Below are 17,957 nucleotides of genomic sequence, written 5' to 3'. Positions count from 1 at the left end.
ATACCCATGTTCCTGTGGTAAATTATACCCATGTTCCTGTGGTAAATTATACCCATGTTCCTGTGGTACATTATACCCATGTTCCTGTGGTAAATTATACCCATGTTCCTGTGGTAAATTATACCCATGTTCCTGTGGTACATTATACCCATGTTCCTGTGGTACATTATACCCATGTTCCTGTGGTAAATTATACCCATGTTCCTGTGGTAAATTATACCCATGTTCCTGTGGTACATTATACCCATGTTCCTGTGGTAAATTATACCCATGTTCCTGTGGTAAATTATACCCATGTTCCTGTGGTACATTATACCCATGTTCCTGTGGTACATTATACCCATGTTCCTGTGGTAAATTATACCCATGTTCCTGTGGTAAATTATACCCATGTTCCTGTGGTACATTATACCCATGTTCCTGTGGTAAATTATACCCATGTTCCTGTGGTAAATTATACCCATGTTCCTGTGGTACATTATACCCATGTTCCTGTGGTAAATTATACCCATGTTCCTGTGGTAAATTATACCCATGTTCCTGTGGTAAATTATACCCATGTTCCTGTGGTAAATTATACCCATGTTCCTGTGGTAAATTATACCCATGTTCCTGTGGTAAATTATACCCATGTTCCTGTGGTAAATTATACCCATGTTCCTGTGGTAAATTATACCCATGTTCCTGTGTTAAATTATACCCATGTTCCTGTGTTAAATTATACCCATGTTCCTGTGGTAAATTATACCCATGTTCCTGTGGTAAATTATACCCATGTTCCTGTGGTAAATTATACCCATGTTCCTGTGGTAAATTATACCCATGTTCCTGTGGTAAATTATACCCATGTTCCTGTGGTAAATTATACCCATGTTCCTGTGGTAAATTATACCCATGTTCCTGTGGTAAATTATACCCATGTTCCTGTGGTAAATTATACCCATGTTCCTGTGTTAAATTATACCCATGTTCCTGTGTTAAATTATACCCATGTTCCTGTGGTAAATTATACCCATGTTCCTGTGTTAAATTATACCCATGTTCCTGTGTTAAATTATACCCATGTTCCTGTGGTAAATTATACCCATGTTCCTGTGGTAAATTATACCCATGTTCCTGTGGTAAATTATACCCATGTTCCTGTGGTAAATTATACCCATGTTCCTGTGGTAAATTATACCCATGTTCCTGTGGTAAATTATACCCATGTTCCTGTGGTAAATTATACCCATGTTCCTGTGGTAAATTATACCCATGTTCCTGTGGTAAATTATACCCATGTTCCTGTGGTAAATTATACCCATGTTCCTGTGGTAAATTATACCCATGTTCCTGTGGTAAATTATACCCATGTTCCTGTGGTAAATTATACCCATGTTCCTGTGGTAAATTATACCCATGTTCCTGTGGTAAATTATACCCATGTTGAACTGTGTTAAATTTAGGGATTTCTAGAAACACATTGTAGCAATCCCTTTGTCCCTACAATATGACTTTTTTGTAGGGACAAAGTACTGAGCAGCTCACATTTATAGACAGAAGCATGCTATTTATTTATTTTATTTGAACTTTTATTTAACTAGGCAAGTCAGTTATGAACAACTTCTTATTTACAATGACGGCCTAGGAACAGTGGGTTAACTGCCTTGTTCAGGGGGCAGAATGACAGATTTTGACCTTGTCAGCTTGGGGATTCGATCTTGCAACTTTTCGGTTACTAGTCCAAAGCTCTAACCACTAGGCTACCTACCGCCCCAATGGATCATAGTAACTGCTATATGGTCTGGGGCAGAGAGGTTATGGATGCTAATAACAGGTTATAACTGGTCTGTGTCCTCATTATGAAGCATATTAACTGTTATGTGCTTCAACACCTGCATTGCTTGCTGTTTGGGGTTTTAGGCTGGGTTTCTGTACAGCACTTTGAGATATCAGCTGATGTAAGAAGGGCTTTATAAATACATTTGATTTTTATGTTCTGGGGCAGAGAGGTTATGAATGTTAATAACAGGTTATAACTGGTCTGTGTTTACAGTATGAAGCATATTAACTGTTATATGGTCTGGGGCAGAGAGGTTATGGATGCTAATAACAGGTTATAACTGGTCTGTGTCTACAGTATGAAGCATAGTAACTGCTACATGGTCTGGGGAGGAGACATCGGCAACAGCTCCCAGCAGGCCAGGTTCAGCCAGGAGGACACTGTGGTTGGCTGCCTGGTCGACCTGGCAACAGGTCTCATGACATTCACAGCCAATGGGAAGGAGATTAACACCTTCTACCAGGTGAGTGTGTATTTGTGTGGGTGTGTGTCGTATCAGCTGTGTGTGTAGTTGTGTGGGTGTGTGTCATATCAGGTGTGTGTATTTGTGTGGGTGTGTGTCATATCAGGTGTGTGTGTATTTGTGTGGGTGTGTGTCGTATCAGGTGTGTGTGTATTTGTGTGGGTGTGTGTCATATCAGGTGTGTGTGTATTTGTGTGGGTGTGTGTCGTATCAGGTGTGTGTGTATTTGTGTGGGTGTGTGTCATATCAGGTGTGTGTGTATTTGTGTGGGTGTGTGTCGTATCAGGTGTGTGTGTATTTGTGTGGGTGTGTGTCATATCAGGTGTGTGTGTATTTGTGTGGGTGTGTGTCGTATCAGGTGTGTGTGTATTTGTGTGGGTGTGTGTCGTATCAGGTGTGTGTGTATTTGTGTGGGTGTGTGTCGTATCAGGTGTGTGTGTATTTGTGTGGGTGTGTGTCATATCAGGTGTGTGTGTATTTGTGTGGGTGTGTGTCGTATCAGGTGTGTGTGTATTTGTGTGGGTGTGTGTCATATCAGGTGTGTGTGTATTTGTGTGGGTGTGTGTCGTATCAGGTGTGTGTGTATTTGTGTGGGTGTGTGTCGTATCAGGTGTGTGTGTATTTGTGTGGGTGTGTGTCGTATCAGGTGTGTGTGTATTTGTGTGGGTGTGTGTCGTATCAGGTGTGTGTGTGGACATGTTGCTATGTCACTGAGGATGACTGGGGTTGTTGTTGTTGGTGTTGTTGACAGGGGTGTTTTGTTTCTTCCAGGTGGAGCCCAACACAAAGCTGTTTCCTGCTGTGTTCGTCCAGCCCTCCAGTCAGAACATGGTACAGCTGGAGCTGGGGAAACTCAAGGTCAGAATCCTCCTCCTCCTCCTCCTCCTTCCTCATCCTCTTTCTCCACCTCTTCCTCATTTGCATCCTCTTCCTCCTCCTCCTCCACAACCTCCTGCTCCTTCTCCTCAAAATCATCATCCTCCTCCTCCACATCCTCCCCCTCCCTTTCCACTCCCTCATCCTAAAGTACTCTACACTCACAAGTATGACCTTGTCCGATTCTCTGAACTACACCATTCTCCTTTCTCCTCTGCTGTAGTCTCTCCTGAACCCCTCAGTATGAGTTCCTGTTGATAATGACCATTCCTCTGCTGTAGTCTCTCCTGAACCCCTCAGTATGAGTTCCTGTTAATAATGACCATTCCTCTGCTGTAGTCTCTCCTGAACCCCTCAGTATGAGTTCCTGTTAATAATGACCATTCCTCTGCTGTAGTCTCTCCTGAACCCCTCAGTATGAGTTCCTGTTGATAATGACCATTCCTCTGCTGTAGTCTCTCCTGAACCCCTCAGTATGAGTTCCTGTTAATAATGACCATTCCTCTGCTGTAGTCTCTCCTGAACCCCTCAGTATGAGTTCCTGTTGATAATGACCATTCTACTGCTGTTGTCTCTCCTGAACCCCTCAGTATGAGTTCCTGTTGATAATGACCATTCCTCTGCTGTAGTCTCTCCTGAACCCCTCAGTATGAGTTCCTGTTGATAATGACCATTCCTCTGCTGTTGTCTCTCCTGAACCCCTCAGTATGAGTTCCTGTTGATAATGACCATTCCTCTGCTGTAGTCTCTCCTGAACCCCCTCTGTTTTTCCTCGTTTCAATGTTTTTCTTTTGATCTGTCTTGTTGCTCTCCTACCAGAAAACCACTCCCCTTATTGAGATGTCTTTGACCATAACACCGTCATGTCTTCTTCTCCTACTCAGAACATCATGCCCATCTCGGCAGCCATGTTCCGTAGTGAGCGTAAGAACCCAGTGCCCCAGTGCCCACCACGGCTGGACATCCAGATGTTGACCCCCGTCATCTGGTCCCGCATGCCCAACCACTTCCTGGACCCAGAGGTCGGCAGGGTCAGCGAGAGGCTGGGCTGGATGGTGGAGTGTACCGAACCACTCACCATGATGGCCCTGCATATACCTGAGGAGAACAGGTTAGATACAACACACTGTCCACGCTAACCCTAACCCTGAGACAACACACTGTCCACGCTAACCCTAACCCTGAGACAACACGCTGTCCACGCTAACCCTAACCCTGAGACAACACACTGTCCACGCTAACCCTAACCCTGAGACAACACACTGTCCACGCTAACCCTAACCCTGAGACAACACGCTGTCCACGCTAACCCTAACCCTGAGACAACACACTGTCCACGCTAACCCTAACCCTGAGACAACACACTGTCCACGCTAACCCTAACCCTGAGACAACACGCTGTCCACGCTAACCCTAACCCTGAGACAACACGCTGTCCACGCTAACCCTAACCCTGAGACAACACGCTGTCCACGCTAACCCTAACCCTGAGACAACACACTGTCCACGCTAACCCTAACCCTGAGACAACACGCTGTCCACGCTAACCCTAACCCTGAGACAACACGCTGTCCACGCTAACCCTAACCCTGAGACAACACACTGTCCACGCTAACCCTAACCCTGAGACAACACGCTGTCCACGCTAACCCTAATCCTGAGACAACACACTACTCCTAAACCTTGGTCATGATGGCCCTGCATATACCTGAGGAGAACTGGTTAGAGATAGACTGTACACTACAGGGTTGGACTCAATTCAGTTAGCAACATGTTGATATTGTCATAGACACTAATGGGCCAGTTTCAGTGAATTACTTTTCAAATAGTTTTAATCGTTTAAATTTTTTTATCTTCAAATCCTGTAAACATACAATATCACAACAGTTGATTGAGATGTTAAGGTTAGGTATAGCTCAAGTTTTTTCAATACCCATATGACAGTCATAGACACTGAAATACGTGGATTTGGGACTAAATAAACAATTACATTTGCAACGGTCATAAACAATTCTAATAAATGCAAAAGTTGGACAATGGATGAAGATACTCCAAACTTTTAGAATGTTTATTATCCTGATATTGATCAGATATTGATTTAGCACATAAAACATTTTACTGCCACAGAAAAAAAAAATACCGACTGCCTCGATTCGGTCATATGTAACAAAATTAGAAATTGTGTTTTTGACATTGGATAAAAGTAGAGACTCAGAGCTAGAAATGTGTATATCTTACACTGCAGTTGAGGAGCAATGGGTAAGTAATTCTGCTTTGAAAGTTGATAAACTTGTAATCCCACTTTTGAAAGAAATGGTACTTGAATGTTTTGGTACACCTACTGGAGAGCTCATCTTTGTCTACACCCATTAAGCATCGTTCACACCCTCTAAAGCCTTAGACCCACCCATCTCTTTAAGGATTCACATGTGAGGCCATGTGCTAAACAGAGGGAGTAAGATAGTGTGGTAAACAACAACCAAAGATTTCAAGACTAAAAGTGGTGAAAGTAGTAACCTACAATAAGGAAAAACTTCAGGTAAAAATACACTTTATCTAGTTCTTATCTTTATCTAGTCCTGGATCCTAATCTGACTTTGGTACAGGTCCTGTTGTTCTTCACATTACTGTCTCTGGTAAACACACACTATATCAAATAAAATCTAAGTTTATTTGTCACATGCACAGGATACAGAAGGTGTAAACGGTACAGTGAAATGGTTACTTGCACAGTAGAAATATCAAAAACAGAAACTGTCGAGATAAAAATATTTTATAAATATTTTATAATTATTAGATGACGCTTACCAAGACACACTTGTCAAAATTGATGGGTCATGTGAAAGAAATGCTATAACACCCCTCACCTTTTAAATTTTACCTTTATTTAATCAGGCAAATCAGTTAAGAACAAATTCTTATTAACAATGACGGCCTAGGAACAGTGGGTTAACTGACTTGTTCAGGGGCAGAATGACTGATTTTTACCTTGTCATCTCGGGGATTCGATCTTGCAACCTTTTGGTTACTAGTCCAACGCTTTAACCACTAGGCTGCCTGCCTGGGTCACTATTGTCAAGATATGTACACATCTTCATGAAATACAGTAGATGGCCGTAATCACCCTCAGACACACCTTTTGTTTAGACATGTAGCTAGCTAGCTAACTAAACAATAAACTGGCATAATCTCAACTCATACTACTACCAATACAAACATTGTCGTAGCTGTAGTATGAATCTGCAGGTAGTTGAAGTTAACAAACTAGGTTCAATGTTAGCTAGCTAGCTAACATTAGGCTATAACTAGCAATGCAAATGAGTTTCTGATTTAAATAATATTACTACACAGATTATACATTAGCTAGCGAGCCACCAAGCTAACGTCCGCTACCTAGCTAACAGTATACTTTAACTTGCAATGAAAACTATTTTGCTGACTGGATTAGAAACGTATAATATCTGAAGATGTAGCTAGACTCTTACCCGTATACATTGATGAATGCTTCACGGCAGACTGGAACCATTTAACCCATTTAACTTTGTTTGTTTGTTGCTTACACCTTGTTTGGTCAGCATTGTGTCAAGTCACTCCAGTTCACACTGATCGTGGCGTGGGCAGAAAGTAGCCCATCACTTTTTTTCAACTGATCTGTCGATAGCGCCTGCTAAATTCAGGGCATCAATGTTGTTGAGAAAAGTAGTAAAACTTTCGTAGTTCTCGATGGCTAACGTTTTATCTTTCAAAAACCGTGCGGTTAGAAAGGACTATCAACACATACTGAGCAGCTCACGTTTATAGACAGAAGCTATTTATTTATTTTATTTTACCTTTATTTAACTTGGCAAGTAATTTCAGAACAAATTATTATTTACAATGACGGCCTACCCAGGCCAAACCCTGGGCCAATTGTGCGCCGCCCTATGGGACTCCGTCCAGAGTCGTGATGCTAGTCGGGCAGGAGGGTGCGGGCAGCAATAGGTTGAAGAGCATGCGCTTAGTTTTACTTGCATTTAAAAAGCAGTTGGAGGCCACGGAAGGAGTGTTGTATGGCATTGAAACTCGTTCGGAGTTGTTAGCACAGTGTCCAAAGAAGGGCCAGATGTATACCAGATTGTATACCATGTCTGAGTCTAACCCGGGCCACCAAAAGGGGCTCCTTGCAAGACCTGACATTTTGACCACGCCCCAGTGGTTTTCCTGTAGCTCCTTCAGTAGGTCCCTCTGTAAGAGTAGCCAGCACCACCGCTCTCATACCCCATAACCCACAATCACTTTCTACAGAGTGAGCTCATCCCTTCTCAGCCAATAAGGCTTTAGTTCAGGATCAGTAACATGGTTAGGTCACCCTGTCAGTGTGAAATACTTCACTTTTGCCAAACCCTTTTGTCCTTGGTAGTTTCCCTGGCGATGTCCTTAGCTAAAATGGGAAGTACATCTAAAGATGACACTCGATAGTTTGGAATGCGTGAAGCAAATGCAATAGGCCTCTCACTACCGTCAGGCATCGTGTGTGAGATGACATCACCCACCCCGTTATGGTGAGGCATCACAAGCCAATATTACTGGCGTGTGTGGGGTCATAGTGGACTAACACTGAGGAGGGAGACAGCTGCGTCTTCGTTGTTTCAGATGCCCCCGGCTGACATCGTTCTGACCACACCCGAGGTCTCTCTTTCTGTTAGGAGCTCTGTCATAGGTTTGATGAGAATAGAGAGATTCTCCATGAACTTGCCATAGTAGGTAAGGAAATCATGAAATCAAATCTAATGTATTTATATAGCCCTTCGTACATCAGCTGATATCTCAAAGTGCTGTACAGAAACCCAGCCTAAAACCCCCAAACAGAAAGCAATGCAGGTGTAGATGACAGATACGCTCTGAGTTCTGTCACGTTAGTTGGCACTGGAGCATTTGCTATGGCTTCAGTCTTGTCCTGCACTGGATGTGGCCCATGTTCGTACATCCTGGATGTAGTCCCTGTTCGTCTATCCTGGATATAGCCCCTGTTCGTCTATCCTGGATATAGCCCCTGTTCGTCTATCCTGGATATAGCCCCTGTTCGTCTATCCTGGATATAGCCCCTGTCCGTCTATCCTGGATATAGCCCCTGTTCGTCTATCCTGGAGGTAGCCCCTGTTTGTCTATCCTGGATGTAGTCCCTGTCTGTCTATCCTGGATGTAGTCCCTGTTCGTCTATCCTGGATGTAGCCCCTGTCCGTCTATCCTGGATGTAGCCCCTGTTTGTCCATCCTGGATGTAGTCCCTGTTCGTCTATCCTGGATGTAGCCCCTGTCCGTCTATCCTGGATGTAGCCCCTGTCCGTCTATCCTGGATGTAGCCCCTGTCCGTCTATCCTGGATGTAGTCCCTGTCTGTCTATCCTGGATGTAGTCCCTGTTCGTCTATCCTGGATGTAGCCCCTGTCTGTCTATCCTGGATATAGCCCATGTTCGTACATCCTGGATGTAGTCCCTGTTCGTCTATCCTGGATATAGCCCCTGTTCGTCTATCCTGGATATAGCCCCTGTCCGTCTATCCTGGATATAGCCCCTGTTCGTCTATCCTGGAGGTAGCCCCTGTTTGTCTATCCTGGATGTAGTCCCTGTCTGTCTATCCTGGATGTAGCCCCTGTTCGTCTATCCTGGATATAGCCCCTGTTCGTCTATCCTGGATCTAGCCCCTGTTCGTCTATCCTGGATGTAGTCCCTGTTCCTCTATCCTGGATGTAGCCCCTGTTCGTCTATCCTGGATGTAGCCCCTGTCCGTCTATCCTGGATATAGCCCCTGTTTGTCCATCCTGGATGTAGTCCCTGTTCGTCTATCCTGGATGTAGCCCCTGTCCGTCTATCCTGGATGTAGCCCCTGTCCGTCTATCCTGGATGTAGCCCATGTCCGTCTATCCTGGATGTAGTCCCTGTCTGTCTATCCTGGATGTAGTCCCTGTTCGTCTATCCTGGATGTAGCCCCTGTCCGTCTATCCTGGATATAGCCCCTGTTTGTCCATCCTGGATGTAGTCCCTGTTCGTCTATCCTGGATGTAGCCCCTGTCCGTCTATCCTGGATATAGCCCCTGTCCGTCTATCCTGGATATAGCCCCTGTTCGTCTATCCTGGATGTAGCCCCTGTTCGTCCATCCTGGATGTAGTCCCTGTTCGTCTATCCTGGATGTAGCCCCTGTCCGTCTATCCTGGATATAGCCCCTGTTTGTCCATCCTGGATGTAGTCCCTGTTCGTCTATCCTGGATGTATCCCCTGTCCGTCTATCCTGGATGTAGCCCCTGTCCGTCTATCCTGGATGTAGCCCCTGTCCGTCTATCCTGGATGTAGTCCCTGTCTGTCTATCCTGGATGTAGTCCCTGTTCGTCTATCCTGGATGTAGCCCCTGTCCGTCTATCCTGGATATAGCCCCTGTTTGTCCATCCTGGATGTAGTCCCTGTTCGTCTATCCTGGATGTAGCCCCTGTCCGTCTATCCTGGATGTAGCCCCTGTCCGTCTATCCTGGATATAGCCCCTGTCCGTCTATCCTGGATATAGCCCCTGTTCGTCTATCCTGGATGTAGCCCCTGTTCGTCCATCCTGGATGTAGTCCCTGTTCGTCTATCCTGGATGTAGCCCCTGTCCGTCTATCCTGGATATAGCCCCTGTTTGTCTATCCTGGATATAGCCCCTGTTTGTCTATCCTGGATATAGCCCCTGTTCGTCTATCATGGATGTAGCCCCTGTCCGTCCATCCTGGATGTAGTCCCTGTTCGTCTATCCTGGATATAGCCCCTGTTTGTCTATCCTGGATATAGCCCCTGTTTGTCTATCCTGGATATAGCCCCTGTTCGTCTATCCTGGATATAGCCCCTGTCCGTCTATCCTGGATATAGCCCCTGTTCGTCTATCCTGGATGTAGTCCCTGTTCGTCTATCCTGGATATAGCCCCTGTTTGTCTATCCTGGATATAGCCCCTGTTTGTCTATCCTGGATATAGCCCCTGTTCGTCTATCCTGGATATAGCCCCTGTTCGTCTATCCTGGATATAGCCCCTGTCAGTCTATCCTGGATATAGCCCCTGTCCGTCTATCCTGGATATAGCCCCTATTCGTCTATCCTGGATGTAGCCCCTGTTCATCTATCCTATGACCTAAGTTAGTGACACTAGACTGAAAAGATGCACACTTGTCCCTGTTAACTCTTAAACCCACATTCTTGCATCCTCTTTAACACTGCTTCTACGTTCTGTAAGTGGTCCTCGGCCGATTTCCCTGTGATAAGAATGCCACCTAGAAAGCAACACAGCCCCAGGTAAACCCTGTAAGACCTGGTCCATAATACGTTGGAATACAGCTGGCAGTCTATTCATCTGGTATAAACCCTTCAATGTGTTTATAGTCAGGAAATGCTTTGCCTCTTGATCTACCTCCAGTTGCTGGTCGGCCTGTTGTAAGGTCTAACTTTGTGAACTGTTTTACCCCAGGCTGAAGTAGCAAACAAGTCCTGGGTGTTTGGTAAGGCGTACTTGTTCACATCTGACTCCCCTGTTTGTCTTTGGAACCCAAACTATTGGTGCTGCCCGTTCACAGTATTCTATGGGTGTGATCACTCCTTGTTTTTTCTAGCTCTGTAAGCTGCCTCTCTGAGTGCATAAGGCACAGGTCCAGCCTTACAGGTCTAACCTTACAGGTCTAACCTTACAGGTCTAGCCTCACAGGTCTAGCCTTACAGGTCTAGCCTCACAGGTCTAGCCTTACAGGTCTAGCCTCACAGGTCCAGCCTCACAGGTCCAGCCTTACAGGTCCAGCCTCACAGGTCTAGCCTTACAGGTCTAGCCTCACAGGTCTAGCCTCACAGGTCTTGTCTCACAGGTCTAGCCTCACAGGTCTAGCCTTACAGGTCTAGCCTCACAGGTCTAGCCTTACAGGTCTAGCCTTACAGGTCTAGCCTCACAGGTCTAGCCTTACAGGTCTAGCCTCACAGGTCTAGCCTTACAGGTCTAGCCTCACAGGTCTAGCCTTACAGGTCCAGCCTTACAGGTCCAGCCTCACAGGTCTAGCCTTACAGGTCTAGCCTCACAGGTCTTGTCTCACAGGTCCAGCCTTACAGGTCTAGCCTTACAGGTCTAGCCTTACAGGTCTAGCCTTACAGGTCTAGCCTCACAGGTCTAGCCTCACAGGTCTAGACTTACAGGTCCAGCCTTACAGGTCTAGCCTCACAGGTCCAGCCTCACAGGTCTAGCCTTACAGGTCTAGCCTCACAGGTCTAGCCTCACTGGTCTAGCCTCACAGGTCTAGCCTCACAGGTCTAGCCTCACAGGTCCAGCCTTACAGGTCTAGCCTCACAGGTCCAGCCTTACAGGTCCAGCCTTACAGGTCTAGCCTCACAGGTCCAGCCTTACAGGTCTAGCCTTACAATAATTAGTCTTTAACTCCCTTTACCACACCAATGTTCACCACTAAACACCTCAGCATATTTATCTCACAGCTGGGCAACTGGGTCTGACACATGGTTCACTCTTCACCAATCTAATTTGAGGTGCTGAATCCAATTCCTCCCCCCGTTAGCCTAGGACTCTCCGCTTTTGACACTAATAGAGGTTTCATTTCACTTTAACCTCCAGCTGTCCCAATAAGTGAATCGGCTGAGCTGAGTAACTTCTCAAAACAGCATTACATGGTTGCAGTTGATGCTTCTTTAAATCTGCTGTTGTCTCTGAGATAATAGACATGGCAGCCCCATTATCTACCTCCATCTTTGTCTTTTCCCCCGTTACATCTCACCATGACCATATAAGGTTTCACATACTCACGATCACTACACACAGTAAAAAGTCCCAAGTCCTTTTCTGACTGGTGATTTCTGACTGTGCTGGAGCCTGCAGACGATAGCAGTTCTGCCTCCTCAACTTGATCTGTTAACCCCTTTACTAGATTAGAGTGCACTTTTTGAGAGCGTTGCTTAGAAAATGTGCTGTTCCCCGCAAATACTTTCCCCCTGCAAGCTCTTTCAAGATGTCCAGTTTTCAGGCACGCTCTGCATTGTAACTCCTTGTAACGGCAGGTCTGCTGTGAATGTCCTGTCCCCAAACAGCGGACACAGGGCTTTGAGGTCTACCCCCTCTGGTCTGACATCCACTGTTTCTCCCTGTCGGATCCAGGTCGATGCCCCTCCCGTTTTGTGGTCAACTGATCGGTTCTCAACTGATGTCGGTGTCTGCTGGAATTTCTGCAGAATCCGGGCTGCGCAACTCCAAGTTGTTGACAATGTCCAATACTTTTGCCCGTGTTCAATTCTCCCAGTATGCCACGCTTAACATCTTGCCACGCAGCTCCTTACTGGCAACTCGATAAACTTGCTGGTTCCTCATCTGCTCCTCTAGTGCAGCCCCAAACTCACATGTAGCCGCCAGTCCCTTTAGCGATGCTATATACTCAGCTAACGTCTCTCTAGAACAACTGTTTCCTATTCCAAAAAACATACCTCTCGCTCAACACGTTCCGTTTTGGAGACCCATGAGGCAGCGCACAATTTTCGTACGGGTTAGGGGAGGGTTTGGCCAGTCAGGATTTCCTTGTCCCATCGCGCTCTAGCGACTCCTTGTGGTGGGCCGGGCAACTGCAAGCTGATTTCGGTCGCTATCTTGGTGCGGCTGGCTTTCCTGGTTAGGCGAGCAGCGGCCTGGCAAGGTCGTGTTTCGGAGGACGCATGGCTCTCAACCTTCGCCTCTCCCGAGTTCATAGAGGAGTTACAACAATCGGACAAGACTATAACTACCAATTGGATATCTTGCAATTGGGGAGAAAAAGGGGTAAAAGTACAACAAAAAATATCAATGGTTTTAGAGATGTGACCATCCAGATCTGTTTACACTAGATTGATATGCAGGAACAATGTGTCCCTGACTAACCCCCCCCCCGGAGGTGGTCGTGAAGATCACATCACAATGCGTCTTTTAATCGTCTACACCTGTCAACAAAATGTGGTCAACAATCAGAATGTAGAGAAGATCAAGAAAAAGGATGTATGTTAGAACCAGGTATAAACAGGGCCATGGAGGACTGCTTGGGCTCATTGCTTCGAGTTGGGAAGAAAAAAACAAAGGTTTCCCATTGGAATGGCATGCTTTGAGCACTACAGGAAAGTACAATTTGCATGTGAAAAGTGTATGTCATACACAGCATGTTTGCTATAGGCCTTTTGTTTCTGTTATCTATACAACGTACTACTTTACTCTCCAGCCACGTGTAAAGGTTCTAATGCCTCTCTGTAGGTGTATAGACATCCTGGAGTTGTCTGAGCGTCTGGATCTACTGAAGTTTCACTTCCACACTCTGATGCTGTACTGTGCTGTCTGCGCTCTGGGCAACAACCGTGTAGCACACGCCCTCTGCTCACACGTTGACGAATCACAGCTCTTCTACGCCATGGAGAACACCTACCTGCCCGGCCCCCTTCGCAGCGGGTACAGATTTGATTGGTTGATTGGTTGATTGTTTTATCTCAGTGTCTTACACATTAGGTGCCCAGCCCAAGTGAGCTTACTTACAAGACACTATTCAAATTAATTTACGATGTAATAATTCTTATTGTCAATCTCTCTGTCTCCAGGTAATATGACCTTTTACCTTTAACCTCTCCCTGTCCAGGTTCTACGACCTGCTGATCTCCATCCACCTGGAGTCTGCCAAGCGGGCACGGCTGGGCACCAACCGGGAGTTCATTGTGCCCATGTCCGCCGAGACGCTGAGCATCACCCTGTACCCTGATGCTGAGAAGGCCTCTGACCTACCGGGTGTGGGGTTAACTACCTGTCTTAGACCCAAGCTGCACTTCTCAGCCATCAACTTTGTTGGGACGGATCCCGACCTGTACACTCTCAGCCCTGTCTTCCCTCTTCAGGTAATTCACTTACATTCAAATCAAATCACTGTATTGTTCCTATTCCGCACAGTGAGTCAGCTTCTTGTGTCGCTTTGTTACATGCAACAAGACACATGATGTACAAATGAAGGTAAATGAAGGTAAGGGCTCTTTTGCCTGAATCTGGTGTATGTACAGACATTTGTTTAAACCACTGTAGGTCTAAGCCATTGGTAATCACTGGTAATCATTGGTAATCACTAATATTTCTGAGGGAGACACTTTTGTTAATCAAAATCACTGTGCGAGTCTCCATACCCATCGGAGAGAGGGGGCTTGGGGGTCAAATGGATTCATACATGATATTTAAGATGCTATTAGCTTGGACGATCACGCTACACCACATTACCAAAAATATGTGGACATCTGCTCGTCGAAAATCATGGGCATTAATATGGAGTTGGTCCCCCCTTTGCTGCTATAACAGCCTCCACTCTTCTGGGAAGGCTTTCCACTAGATGCTGGAACATTGCTGCAGGGACTTGCTTCCATTCAGCCATGAGCATTAGTGAAGTCGGGCACTGATGTTGGGTGATTAGGCCTGGCTCGCAGTCGGCGTTCCAATTCATCCCAAAGGTGTTCATTGGGGTTGAGTTCAAGGCTCTGTGCAGGCCAGTCAATTTCTTCTACACCGATCTTGAGAAACCATTTATTTGTGCACGGGGGCATTGTCATGCTGAAACAGGAAAGGGCCTTCCCCAAACTGTTGCCACAAAGTTGGAAGCATAGAATCGTCTAGAATGTCATTATATGCTGTAGCATTAAGATTTCCCTTCACTGGAACTAAGGGGCCCGAACCATGAAAAACAGCCCCGGACCATTGCTCCTCCACCAAACTTTACAGTTGGCACTATGCATTCGGGCAGGTAGCGTTTTCCTGGCATACGTCAAACCCAGATTTGTCCGTCGGACTGCCAGATAGTGAAGTGTGAATCATCACTCTAGAGAACGCGTTTCCACTGCTCCAGAGTCCAATGGTGGCGAGCTCTACACCATTCCAGCCAATGCTTGACATTGCGCATGGTGATCTTAGGTTTGTGTGCGGCTGCTTGGCCATGGAAACCCATTTCATGAAGCTCCCGATGAATAGTTATTGTGCTGACTTTGCTTTCAGAGGCAGTTTGGAAACTTGGTAGTGACTATTTTTACGCACTACGCGCTTCAGCAGTCCCGTTCTGTGAGCTTGTGCAGTCTACCACTTTGTGGATCAACCAGTGTTGCTCCTAGACGTTTCCACTTCACAATATCAGCATTTACAGTTGACCCGGGGCAGCTCTAGCAGGGCAGAAATTTGACAAACATTGAAATTCACTGCGCTCTTCCGCTATTCTATTGCCATTGTTTGTCTATGGAGATTGCATGGCTGTGTGATCGATTTTATACAATTGTCAGCAACGGGTGTGGTTGAAATAACCGAATCCCCTCATTTGAAGGGGTGTCCACATACTTTTGGCCATATAGTGTACCATACATGGATGACTTGGTATTATGTATTGGGTTCTTTGACTCTATTTCACAATAATGTAATTCATCTTTTGAATCTGAACCTATTGACATTATCTCAATAAAAGTAATAGCACAAGATATGTCAAATCAGGTAATGAAACATTTCCTTCTGGAGGAAGCGTTGGAGTGATTGAAATCCATTGGATTGAAAAGTTCAGGGATGATCATCAAACATTCTTTGTGTATGGTTGTTTTGTGGAGAATCAATTCATTGCCTTCAGTTATTCTGTGCAGATTCATCACTCTTCCTTCCAACGAGTCAGCTTGTGTCATAAACAGAAGAAACATACGTGTTTCTGGGAGTCCTAGCTTTCAGGATTGGGGTCATAGTCGGTAATTGCTACAACCGTTCAAAATCTAGAGAAGGAAAAATATTTAAAGATGCTCCAGAAGCTGTTTGTCCTGGCTTTTACCGTGCTGTTTGTTCCGGCTTTTACCACTCTGTTTGTCCCAGCTTTTACCACTCTGTTTGTCCCAGCTTTTACCGCTCTGTTTGTCCCGGCTTTTACCGCTCTGTTTGTCCCGGCTTTTACCACTCTGTTTGTCCCGGCTTTTACCGCTCTGTTTGTCCCAGCTTTTACCGCTCTGTTTGTCCCGGCTTTTACCGTGCTGTTTGTTCCGGCTTTTACCTCTCTGTTTGTCCCGGCTTTTACCGCTCTGTTTGTCCCGGCTTTTACCGCTCTGTTTGTCCCGGCTTTTACCACTCTGTTTGTCCCGGCTTTTACCGCTCTGTTTGTCCCAGCTTTTACCGCTCTGTTTGTCCCAGCTTTTACCGCTCTGTTTGTCCCAGCTTTTACCGCTCTGTTTGTCCCGGCTTTTACCGCTCTGTTTGTCCCGGCTTTTACCGCTCTGTTTGTACCAGCTTTTACCGGTCTGTCTGTCCCGGCTTTTACCGCTCTGTTTGTCCCAGCTTTTACCGCTCTGTTTGTCCCGGCTTTTACCGCTCTGTTTGTCCCGGCTTTTACCGCTCTGTTTGTCCCAGCTTTTACCGCTCTGTTTGTCCCGGCTTTTACCGCTCTGTTTGTCCCGGCTTTTACCGCTCTGTTTGTCCCAACTTTTACCTCGCTGTTTGTACCAGCTTTTACCGGTCTGTCTGTCCCGGCTTTTACCGGTCTGTTTGCACCGCTTTTACCGGTCTGTTTGTCCCAGCTTTTACCGCTCTTTTACCGCACATACAAACACCATGATCACTTTGCTCGTTGTATAATTCCTCCTCGCAACTATCTACGCATTCTCCTTCTCTCACCTTTTCCCTTGGCTTGTGGTCTTCAGTGCACAAAACATCAGCTCGCTGTGACCAGGCAAAAAAAACTTTCCAAGCCAAACCTTCATATCATAACTGCTAACCGCTACACACAGCCTACATCATTGTCACCATATTAACGTCATAGTCAACATAGCTACTAGAACTAACGTGTTAGTAAACCGCTACAATCATGCAGTACAGTGTACAGTCAGTAAGCAGTTTAGCAGTTACACCGGCAGGCCCCGGGGGCAATAAATTAATAAAACCAAAAGCTTACCTTGACTTGGAAGAGTTCCAGTGTTGGATAGCTATAGCCAGCTAGCTAACATATCATCCCTGTTTGTTTGAGCCAGGTTTTTGGGTAGGCTAAACTAGCTAGCTGCATTCAACTAGCTAATTGAAAGTTTTACAAAATACAACCAAATATAGCTAGCTTTCTCTCTATCTCTCTCTTACGTCTCCTTAATTTAGGACGAAATTAATTTGTTCAAAAATGTTCAACTATTGTCTTTCTTTCTCTTTGAGTCAATTACTCATCACTATTTATGCACTGCAGTGCTAGCTAGCTGTAGCATATGCTTTCAGTACTAGATTCAAGAGCTCTGATAGGTTGGAGGACATCCTCCAGAAGTTGTCATAATTACCATAATAATTAGACCCGTATTTGGTCACTTTAATCGTTGCATTTTTTACCCCCTATTCATGTTGTAATTTTTACCGCCCTGTACGGGGCTACTTTCAGATGACTTGTGTGCATCGTAGAGCAAAACCAGTTGGTGTTAAATGTGCTTCAGCTTTCGATGATGTGTTCGTATAAGTTTGTAGCTTATTAAACCGTCTGGACAGTCAGTTTTGTGAGAAGAATTGGGATGTCTGCGTCAGCGACTTCAGACAACTGTCGTAGTACTAAACAACCAACACCCTCTTGTCCGTGAGTCTCAGCTTTCGATGGTGGAGTTTCGTTAGTTTGGGTTTTACAGACGAATTCGTGACGATTTTCTTGTCCGGATCCGAGTCGTGTCTGGAAAAAACACTGTCTAGACGCATTGCTGCTATCGGTGAACTCAGTACAGTCTCACGGAGCATATGCCTCGAAACAGGAAGTCTCTAGCGTAAACACACGGGGGAGCTACTTAATA

At 45.6% G+C, this 17,957-nt stretch overlaps 1 protein-coding gene across 4 annotated transcripts in view; it reads left to right on the top strand.

The window, feature by feature from the left end:
* The window catches only part of ryr1b (ryanodine receptor 1b (skeletal)), a 275,237-nt gene that overhangs the window by 101,518 nt on the left and 155,762 nt on the right, over positions 1-17,957 (top strand). For all 4 annotated transcript variants that reach the window (XM_071360277.1, XM_071360276.1, XM_071360275.1 and 1 more), the window contains 5 exons: positions 2,120-2,285; positions 3,057-3,143; positions 4,046-4,272; positions 13,417-13,608; positions 13,793-14,045. In XM_071360277.1, coding sequence (XP_071216378.1) covers positions 2,120-2,285; positions 3,057-3,143; positions 4,046-4,272; positions 13,417-13,608; positions 13,793-14,045 — 925 coding nt within the window. The remainder of the gene's footprint in view (positions 1-2,119; positions 2,286-3,056; positions 3,144-4,045; positions 4,273-13,416; positions 13,609-13,792; positions 14,046-17,957) is intronic.

This window comes from Salvelinus alpinus, chromosome 22 (genome assembly GCF_045679555.1).
Source record: "Salvelinus alpinus chromosome 22, SLU_Salpinus.1, whole genome shotgun sequence".
In the NCBI taxonomy this organism is placed as follows: Eukaryota; Metazoa; Chordata; class Actinopteri; order Salmoniformes; family Salmonidae; genus Salvelinus; species Salvelinus alpinus.
This window is presented reverse-complemented; position numbering and strand designations above follow the sequence as displayed.